This window comes from Nicotiana tabacum, chromosome 10 (genome assembly GCF_000715075.1).
Source record: "Nicotiana tabacum cultivar K326 chromosome 10, ASM71507v2, whole genome shotgun sequence".
Taxonomy (NCBI): Eukaryota; Viridiplantae; Streptophyta; class Magnoliopsida; order Solanales; family Solanaceae; genus Nicotiana; species Nicotiana tabacum.
The window spans coordinates 36648868-36660080 of record NC_134089.1 but is presented as its reverse complement, the minus strand read 5'-3'; the positions used below and the strand labels follow the sequence as shown (position 1 = coordinate 36660080).

At 33.1% G+C, this 11213-nt stretch overlaps 1 protein-coding gene and 1 long non-coding RNA gene across 2 annotated transcripts; one reads left to right on the top strand and one right to left on the bottom strand.

The window, feature by feature from the left end:
- Window positions 1-707: 707 nt before the first annotated feature.
- Window positions 708-1493, bottom strand: LOC142165076 (uncharacterized). The gene has a single exon (XM_075223712.1). It carries the CDS (start codon window positions 1491-1493, stop codon window positions 708-710), a length of 786 nt encoding a protein of 261 aa, XP_075079813.1.
- Window positions 1494-4086: 2593 nt separating this feature from the next.
- On the top strand, window positions 4087-5563 carry LOC107810282 (uncharacterized). The gene is made up of 2 exons (XR_001653599.2): window positions 4087-4346; window positions 5125-5563. It is a non-coding gene; the product is annotated as an uncharacterized LOC107810282 (long non-coding RNA).
- The last annotated feature ends 5650 nt before the right edge of the window (window positions 5564-11213 follow it).

The following is an 11213-nucleotide window of genomic DNA, read 5'->3' as shown; positions in this document are numbered from 1 at the left end:
TTGTCCTACGGGAAAGGATTTTCTACTTTGTTTCCCAAAAATGCAACTTTCACACAAATCAAGCTCCCCAATTTCTGGTAACCCAACAACCATATTCTTCTTAGTCAACAATTTTAGCCCATTAATATTTAAATGGCCATAGCGAAGATGCCAAAGCTGAGTTTCATTAACACCTTTAGCAACTAAAGCATTTTTCACAACATTTGAAACATTAAGGGGAAACATGTTGTTCTGTGTCACATGCACAACTGCAATAGTCTGACCAAATTTTTTATCACTAACAATACATTCTCCATTATCAAACAGAATAGAGTAACCACTAGCCATAAATTGTCCAACACTTAGTAAATTATGAGCCAAACTAGGAACAAATTGCACATTATAGAAATGTTTTACATTACCCTGTATTGTCTTTATGGCTATGGTACCTTTGCCTTCGGCTCGAATTTGCTTGTCATCATCAAGTCGAACTTCACTCTTCTGTGACTCATCGAGGTCTCTAAACAAAGACCTTGTGCCAGACATATGGTTCGAGCATCCACTATCAATGAACCAAACACCATCAGAAGAGTTAGAAATTGGAGAATGAGCCATGAACAACTTACTTTCTTCCTCTACTTTCTCTGAGAAATTGGAATGCTTCTGCTCATTTTTTGCTTAGTCCAGCAATATGATTCAATATGACCGTACTTCTTGCAATATCGGCATTACATGTCATTATTGGGCTGACGTGTCTCAGTAAATTGACCTCTGCCTCTACCGCGTCCTCGACCTCGACCACAAAATCCACCTCTTCCTCTACCTCTGCCAGAAAAAATTGCCGATTTTTCTCTAGAGAAAGATGCCTCCTCTTTCACCTGGAATACTTTTTCTTCAATTTTCTCATGAGACCCGTTTAACCTATCTTCATGTGCTAACAAGGAACTCATTAATTCATCAAATGAATAATCAGATAAATCCTTGGATTCTTCAATTGCAGCAACCACATGCTCAAATTTATTGGTTAAAGACCTCAACACCTTTGCTACAACAATTTCATCACTTACAATCTCCCCATAAGATTTCATGAGATTAACAATGGAAGAGACTCTAGACATATAATCTTGCACCGATTCATTATTTTTCATGCTCAAAGTTTCAAAATCACGATGCAAAGTTTGCAATTTTACTGCAATTACCTTCTTATCTCCCATATACTCCTGCTGCAAAAATTCCCAAGCTTCATGGGAAGTCTCTACTGCTGAAATTCGGGGGAAGATATCATTATCAAGGGCTTGTTGAATCAGAAACAGTGCCTTCGAATCATTCTTGCGATTTTCCCGTAGCCGTTGTGCGTGGCCTTCATCCGGGTCTAGAAATCCATTCTCCACCAAGTCCCATAATTCCTGAGACTTGAAGAGAGTCTTTATCTTAAGATTCCAAAAATGATAATTCACCCCTTTGAAAATTGGAAGATGTTGGGAGTTAGTGTTAGAGTTTGAATTTGCTGCCATTTTGGTCTCTGATTTGTGTTTAGAATTGTCTCTCTAACTTAACTATTTGATGCACATGAGTTAGAGTGAAACCTGAAAATTGAAAAGAAGAAGATTTATGTTGTAACCCACTTCTTTTTCTAATTGCTCTGATACCAAAATATGTTGGAAACAAATGCAGAAGCAATAAAAGAGATATACAACAGAAAGTTTTTTTACTGCTCAATTCACTTCACTTGAAAACAAGAACACCTACTGCCTTTTATAGGATTACGATTTAACTGCTAAGTCTAAAAAATAGCAACTAATAGATAAGGGAGAATATTATGAAAAGTGAAAAACATGGTCCACTACTAAGTGATAATGTTGTAAAACTAACAAGAAAAGTAAAACATAAGTCCACTGCTGCTAAAAAGGAGTCACGACCAAATCATGTGCAACTGAACTGATTTGAAGAATTAGTCAACTGATTCATGGTGAGCATAACACTCTGGTAGATCTTGGGAGAAAGAAGGTGGATAAGATACCACAAGGTGAAGAGCACGTTCGCAAAAGCCAAGTGGCAAAGACAGGCAACCAACCTCTAGATCATTGGACCTATTTGAGCCAGGCAAATCCAGTATCTACGGTACATCTCTTTGATGATCGTGTCTATTAGAAGCGACATCCCAAGAATAAAAAGATAAGTATGTACAAAAGAGTGTCCAGGACGATAGCTGGTGAATCGCTCAGGCCAAATACAATAGAACTTGATATTCTTATATGTCCACCAGTAGTCCTTTCAGACAACAGGAAGGAGTTCCCAGGTGATCATGGACGCGAATTCGATCACCGATGTGTTTCGATCACCAAATTACTTATCAGTCTTATTCGAACTGTCAAGTCAGAAGTCAAATCCAATTCCTCAGGGACTATATATGTAACAGTTATTTCGGGGAGCGACTTAGCTTTTGCGGCTTTGCAGGAAGAACGACTTACTTGATTTGCCCTTCTTGTATGGCAGTAGACTATTTTCAGTTTAAGCGCCAACGACCACCAATATAATTTTTTCAGCCACCTCAGAGCCGAAACAGATGATGGCAGTTTATTCTGAGTATTAGGGTTCTGGGAGGTCATGGATACTAGTTCTTCGGCGGAATGACTTCCTCGCCACTTAAACTTGATGGGGTTTAAAAGTCGATACATAAAGTTTTAACTTTTTCATTTGAACATTCTAACTCATTTTTTCCGTAATTAATAAACACATTTGACCATTGACCATGCCCATGTGGCATCAGTTGGTTCTAATCAGCAGGCCGCATCAGGAACACGACGCACAGGAGCGTGAAAACCCCCTTCACAATGCCCAACCGTACAAAATGGGTTGTATTTAAGTGTATTCTTATTCATTCCTTCTAAAATACCCTCTTTCTCCATTTTTTAAAATCTAAAGCTCTATTTTTACTTTTTCTTTTCTTTTTTTCAGACCATGAAAATGATGAAAAGTTGTATATTTTTTCATTGTGGAGTTAAAGCAAAGTTTTGCATCACTTAGACCAAACGAAGCTCGATCAGAACAAGATTAACAGATAATAAACGAAAAACAAAAAAAAGGGTGAGTGATTATGATTGATTTTGAAAGTTCATCCAGTACGACTGACCTCACGCCATATTCACCACCATAAACAAGTCCTTTTTGAATATTGGAGAAGGTGAAAAGAATGTGAAAGATTCTGGAATTCAGAGATCGTGATCGGAGAAGGTGAAAAGAATCTTCCAAATTTTTGATGCAAATGGCGATAGGGGTCTTAACCGCGAGGAAACAGCAGCTTTGGTGGTTGCTGCAAATCCTAGGGTCAAATTCATCGATGAGCAGATCAGTGCCATTCTCGACGAGGTTTTCCGAACTTATGGAGAGTTCATCGATGGCAAGAAGGGCTTTGCATATTATGTGGCCTATTGAGTGCCTACTATGATGGCCTATGGGCCTTACATATGATCTCCTCACTTTCCAGATTTTTTTCACCTTCTCCGATCATCAAAAATTTTGAATTAACATGGGAGGGTTTAGCCAGAGAGAGGTTAAAATGAGGGAGGCGGGTCGGTCTATGGAATAAAGAAGGGACCATGGTTTTTTTCGCGCCTTTGAAGTGTAAGATATCCCTTGGTCATTTGCTGACTGGATGGACACGTATATGTATGTGTAATACACGCGCATATGGTCTCTAGCTAGATGTGTTTATTAGTTACGAGGAAAATGTGTTCAAGTGTTCAAATGGGAAAATAAAAAGTTTATGTATCGGCTTTTAAAAACTCGACAAGTTTAAGTGGCTAGGAAGCCATTCCGCTTAGTTCTTGTGTTTAAGGATTAGAAGGAATATTCTAAACGACGAAATACTAGAAAGCAACAAAAGTAGGGGTGGGCATAAAATCCGAAAAATCAAATTCTGAACCGGACCGAATTAATTCGGTATTTTGGTTTCGATTTTTTCCGGTATTTCGGTCCAATTCGGTATTGCAATTTCGGTATTTCGGTACGGTCTTCGGTATTAAAATTCTGAAATTTCGGTATACCGAAATACCGAAAATCCGATTTTAAAAGACATTTTCTTAATTATTACTGCCCACCCAGCCCATCGCCCCAGCCCCAAACGCCCAAGCCCATCTTAATTCTTATGCCCAAGCCCAAGCCTAAACTCTAAAGGTTAGCTGGTTACTGGTTAGTGGTTAGGGCATTAGCATTTAGCAATTTAGATTACAGTACAGTTGAGCGGCGATCTGGAGATTTCCGATTTCCGAGCTCCGATTCCTCACTCCTCAGTCCTTAGTCCTCACAAATTCCGGGCAAACGAAGATGTTGTTGTTGAGAACTTGCGATAGTTTCAATTTTCAAAGGTATGTTTCTACTTTCTAGCGATTTCTACTTTCTAGCGATGGAAATGAATTTGATGAAGATTTCTAACGATGTTCTTTAGCGAAGATTAATTTTATATTTGAAACTCATTTTTTTGGATCAAGTGTTTGATTAGGTATAAAGTAGGTTGACATATGAGAAACCTATAAGATATAGCAGTAGAACAGGGAATGAAGATAGTAGTTTCGTGAAATTTCTTTAGCAGTAAGCGTTGGCAGTTATGTATAGATATTGATTGAAGTAACTGATACAGGAAAATGATTCTGTAACCTAATTTATGTAGCCCGTTGCACAAACTGTAGTAATTGTATCTTACTAGAGCTAACTGGATAGAAACTGTACTAATTTCTGCTGCTGCTGCTCTCTGTTCTTTAGCAATGGACATAGTACTCTGATTAATTTTGGATAGATCATATTGTAATTTGTATTTGAAAGCATAAAGATAAATGAAGATGATTACAAAAAGATTTTGTTTTCTTTTTCTATTTTGTTAAAATCTTCTTTAGACTTGGTGGAATCTTCAACTTTATTCAGACTGATATATGACTATATGTTAATCGGCGGGCTAATGGACTCAATATTGTGTTACTGTTAGCATCTTTTAAAAGAACTTCTAGTGTTACTGCTAGCATCTTTTAGCTGCTGCAAGACCTCAAACTTGTTGAATGTTGTGTATTTGTGTTTATGGTTTGGTTGTTCAGGTGTTCTTGGCATTGGTAGTGTGTAAATATAATTGGCATAGTGCAATTGGTTGTTCAGGTGTTCCTGATGTTGTTGCTGCATCTTAGTTACAATTGCAGCTTGGCAGTGTGTAAATGTTTGGCTGTTCAGATGTTCTGCAGATGGTTTAGCTGTTCAGGTGTTCTGCAAACGCTTGTTACATAGCTTGTTCTGCAGATGCTTGTTACATGTTGTGCAGGTGTTCTGAATGCTAGTCATCTCTTCTAAAGAATGACAAGAATAATTCTGGTTTTTCTTGCTTGGCTACAGATCTATTAGCTTGGCTGCAGATGATTGTTACATGGCCTGAAGCCTTAAGTCTAATTCTGTTGTGTACCTGTGTCTGTTTAAGACTGAAGGCACAACTACATTTGTTACTAATTGTAATTTTCATTCACAACTGCATGCCTAAATTCAAGCTGATCTTCCCTCCTATAACAGTGTAAACAATCTAGTAAGTAAATTTTTTCCTCATCCCTATTACATAATAGTATGCAGGCAGGCTATTAAAGATCAGAAAACTAATAAGGTAATGAGAACTAACAGGTCCAAGCAAGCAAGAATGCACGCCCAGTTACAGACCACAAGAATAACCAAAAGGTGCTATATTTGGCAATTTCCTTTTAAGGACTAAGATTTCTTCAACTGGTTGTGGTTTTTCAAGAAACGACTTTGCTTTCTTAATGTAAAGTCTTGACACGTCTATATGAAAAAGCAGCTTAATATTGAAGCAGTATCAAAATTTAATATTGAAGCAGAAATTCCAGTAGTTGACGTGTCAATATTTTAAATATTACTCATTAATGTATCAAACCGAAATCGTACCGAAACCGTGCCGAACCAAAATAAGAAATACCGAACCGTACCGAAATATTTTGGTACGGTATTTGGTATACACAATTGATAAACCGAATACCGAAATACCGAACCGAAATACCGAATGCCCACCCCTAAACAAAAGCGACAACAAGAATAAATCTAATAAAATAATCCTAGGAAAGAAGGAATTAATATATACAAGTGTGGGGATGTCATCCTTATTCCGCTGATGTTTTCACTAGTCAGGGTTAAGCATTAAATGGCGAGGATGCACGTCTCTTCATATTCAAAAATAATGATGGCGATTTAATAAAATTTTCCGCGTAAATCTTTTTGGAATATTCTGTAAGAGACTATCCGAAAAATGGGAGAGTTATCGATATTGACAGTAAGCAGTTGTGATAGGTGGAATGCATACATGTTGCGGTCATTCTGAGTTAGTTGCTCTGTTATTTCGATTATATGGTTTGGAGTCTCTAGATATGAATATCACCTCCTAGATCATGATTCATGCATTTTTACGCACAATCACTGAATACATACTACAGTCACTGTACAAAGATTCAGTCGACTTTTGTTCAATTTTGCAGATTGTTCAGTAAGAGATTCTAGCTATTATCGATTTTACTTTAATTCAATTTCTATTTATATATCTTGCGTTTACTAGTTGTTATCATTACCTTTTTCTTGTTTCAAATTAACAGGGACCAATTTAATCGTATTAAATTAATTGTTTAACATTTAACTTTACAAATTTAACTGGTTTAGCCTTTCAATCAAATTTTAGGGTAAACACATATAAAGACGTCCTTAGATTATTAATACAGATAGTGTAATATTATTCTTAGACCATTTCCATTTCCTCCTTTAAGTTCTTCTTATCTTGCTTATTCTATTTCAATTCTTGGTTTGTGAAATCTTTGAAAATCAAATGTTCAGCTCCTTACTTACAATTTTATTAAACAGTTTACTCTTTGTTTCATCAAATAGTTTTTTAACAAAAGTGAAAGAAATGCAAAACATGTATGACTTTTTCTGTTCCTTTCCTTTTTTTTTCTTAGTTTTTGAAATTTTTAAAAATGATCCTTACGGCATCTCCAAGGATGCACTATTTTTTGCACCAAATCTAAATTTGGTGTTTTTTTGCTCCAATGAAACACCAAATCTTGCACCAAACCAAATTTGGTGCAACACTATTCATCAACACCAAATTTGATTTATTATTATTTTATTTATCTTTTTATTTTTTGGACTTTAATTTATTATAAATTGTGTATATAATTAATTTTTATATTAAGATCTTTATAATTTTAATTTTATATCCTATTTTTTTGCTATATTAATTTTTGTATATATATTATATTTATATAAAATTATAAGTTAATTTTATTATTATTATTATTATTGTATAAAAAGAAATATAACCATTATTTAAGAATAAAAAATGCAAATGTAAGATATCTAATGTTGCTAAAATTGAAAAGTGGAAACTAAAATTTAAAAAAGAAAATTAACAATACATAAAATAAAAATACATTATAATTAAAGTACATCAAAGGAGGATACATTAAAATTGAAATTACACTAAAAAATATAAAACATAAGTTTAGTTTTTGTAATAAATGATTTATCCTTTAGTTGATTTATTCTTTAAAATAATCTTGTAATAAATGATTATATAAGTGGTGAATGTGAATTATATATGATGAATATGGAAAAAAGAAAAAAGATAGAATTTGTTTGAAGGAAATAAAAAATAAAATTTAAATAGAAGATAATAATATAATATAATATAGAAGAAAGAGAAAAAATATTCTTTTTTGTTGTAAAAATTGGTGTAATGGTTGGAGTCAATTTGGTGTTACACCATTTTGGTGTGAAATTTGGTGTTATGGTTGGAGACGGTCTTACATAAAAATAAATCTATTATCCGAACTGAACCTTTTCATATGCAAAATATGATTATAGCTTGTTTGGTCAAGCTTTAAAAATCAGCTTATTTTGAAGTGCTTTTCTACAAAATATATTCCTAAAAAGTACTTTTGGTGAGAATTAGTTTATGATGAACTAATTAATTTGAAAAACACTTTTGAACAACAATTAATATTTGACCAAACTTGTAAAAAGTACTTCTAAATGTAATTTTCTTAAAAACAAATTCTGCTTTTACTCAACAATAAAGTTTCGCAAAATACCTTAAAGGCCAAAAAAAAACTTGAACAAACAAGCTATTAGTAACAGTTGACCCCACAAGTAGGAGTATAAAATAAAGAAGAGATACAACACGTTTTAAAATGATTGATTTTGAAAGATGAGCTTTGAAAAATTAGATCGAAAACTATTGGAGCTATCAGGATTTTATTTTTTGGTGAGTTGGGGTTGGCTTGGGGGGGGGGGGGGTTATTTTGTCACTTTTCTTCTTAATTTCACATTTGCATCATTTTTTTTTCTTTCTATCATAAAAAAAACATGTATTTTATGTTGTGAATAACAATTAGCCGTACCAGTCTTTAAATTTTAAGTGGTAAATAAATAGATACCTAAATTTATTTTGTTTAATTTTTTCTCAAATAAATAAGGGATCGTTTGGTTTGGATACAAATTATACATGAATTAATAATGCCATATAGAAATCAGTAATGCAAAATTAGTTATGCATAAATTGTAATACATAGATTATTTTTTGTTGCATGTTTAGTTTGATATATTATAAATTACAATATAAAGTGCATAATTTAAAATCTTTATTTAATTTTAGCAAAATAAAAGTTACATTTCACATTATAAGGGTTACTTTATTATTTTAATATTCTAATCAAGGTATTATTTAGGCCAAATATATAGACAGCACATTAAACTTGGTCTAATTTTTCATTTGTCACTTTAACTCAGCTTTGTTCTATTTTGGCCCTCCAACCCCATTTCTTTTGTTCCACTTTAACACAAAAGCTAACTAGATTCCATGTGTGATTTGCCTCACCCTTGTAGGCGCGTGAGAGCCATTTTTTAAGCCAAATTTCATACTCCCAACGTGGAGGCAGATCCAGAATTTAAATCCTATAATTCAATTTTAATATTTTTAATATTAAACCCATTATATTTTTAATGTTATGGGTTTATATCTATTTTTTTTACAATTTTAATAAATTTTTACTTACAAATTTTTACTTCGCGTCAAAAGCTATGAGTTTAGTTGAACTCGTAGTTATTACTGAAAATATATATAAAAAAATATCTTTTCCACGGGAGGGGGGCAGAAAAAACGAAAAAAATAATAATTTGAAATTACAAAAAAAAAATTGCGGGGGGGGGGGGGGGGGGGGGGGGTGGGGGGGGGGGGTGGGGGTGGGGGGGGGGGGGGGGGGGGGGGGGGGGCAACTGGGTATTTGTCCGCGCTGTATTTTTACTTGGGATAAAAGTTTTTGTGTCAAAGTGGAACAAAAGAACTCATTATATTTTTAAATGTTATGGGTTTATATCTATTTTTTTACAATTTTAATATTTTAATAAATTTTTACATACAAATTTTACTCCGCGTCGAAAGTTATGGGTTCAGTTGAACCCGTAGTTATTATTGAAAATATATATATAAAAATATTTTTTCCACGGGAGGAGGGCAGAAAAAACGAAAAAAATAATAATTTGAAATTACAAAAAAAGTAAAAAAAAAAATTGGGGGTGGGGGGGGGGGGAGGGGGGCAACAACTGGGTATTCGCATGCAGTGCATTTTTACCTGGGAGAAAATTTTTTGTGTCAAAGTGGAACAAAAGAAATGGGGTTGGAGGGCCAAAATGGAACAAGGCTGAATTAAAGTGCCAAAATAAAAAATTGGGCCAAGTTTAATGGTCTGTATATGTATTTGGCCTATTATTTAATATATGTATTCTTATTCTACATTAAAATAATTATTAATTTCCTTATTAATTTGTGTGAGTTTTACGTATGAAGAAAAAGAAAAAGCTAAACAATCATTAGTGAAGGAGCCATGGATTCAAAAAAATTATTTATGGCGAGGAGATTCAGCAATTTATGTATAGTAAAAAAAATTCATTTTTGCCCATATTTACATAGTATATTTTTAGTCAAATTGAACCCCCTCTCACCTCTCTGCTTCCGCCTCCACATGGTTAGCTGAATTTATACCGAGATAAATTCTTCGTAAAATACCAACCAGAAGATTAAGGGTTCGTTTGGACAAAAATTATACATTTTTTCAATTTTTTTTTTTTACTTTTTTTGGGAATCAATGTATGTCCATAAAAATTTTAAATTTCACTTAAAGTTAAATTTCGGAATTTTTCAAAAATTTAAAAAACTCTAGAAAGTTATTTTTCAAAATCTTCACTTCAAATCTCTCACAAAACTCAAAAATAGCTCCAAATTGTATTCATTTCCAAATGCAACTCTAATTTTCAAATACTATTTTAGTTATTTTTTTTATAACTTTTTTCTGAAATTTCACAATTTTTATGTCCAAACGCCTACTAATAGCCTGTTTGGCCAAGCTTCTCAAGGGGAAAAAGCACTTTTTTTTCCCAAAAGCACTTTTTTTCCTAATTTGAAGTGTTTGGCCAAGCTTATTTGGGAAAAAAAAGTGCTTTCGGGAAGAAGCAGAAGCAGTTTCAGAGAAGCAGAAAAAAATAGTTTCTTTCCAAAAGCAGAAGCAGAAGCAGTTTTGGCTTTTCTTCTTACCTAAAATATCCTTAACAAAATATAGTATATACCAAAATAACCCTTAAACCTAATATTTAGGATATTAATTTATAAATATTTCTTCTTATTTTTAGGAAAACTTTCTAATATATAGTGACTTTAGGGGTGAATGCTTTTATATTTGTTGAAGGAATTTTAATATATTTAACTTATATTAAAAGAATTAAGTACTTTTAAATTTTATTTTCATATTTTACTTAAATAAAATGATTTTTTTAATTATTGCATGTAATAACAAAATTTTGATATTATTTATTTACTTATAATATTAATTATTAAGTAAATCTATTCATGTCCTTATTCGTAATTTGACACTTAAAAGCATTTTCTAAAAAGCTTGGCCAAACACAAATTATTTCTCAAAAGTGCTTTTCAGACTGATTAGCCAAACACAAACTGCTTCTCTCCAAAAGTATTTTTTTCAAAAGCACTTTTGAAAAAAACTCTTCTCAAAATAAGCTGATTTCTCCAGCTTGGCCAAACAGGCTATAACTGACTTAAAAACCCAACCAAACGGCATCTAATAAAAAGCATAGAGGAAGATAAATAAAAAAATGAGAAAAAGCATTGGATCTGGAGTATAGAATATGTTCTC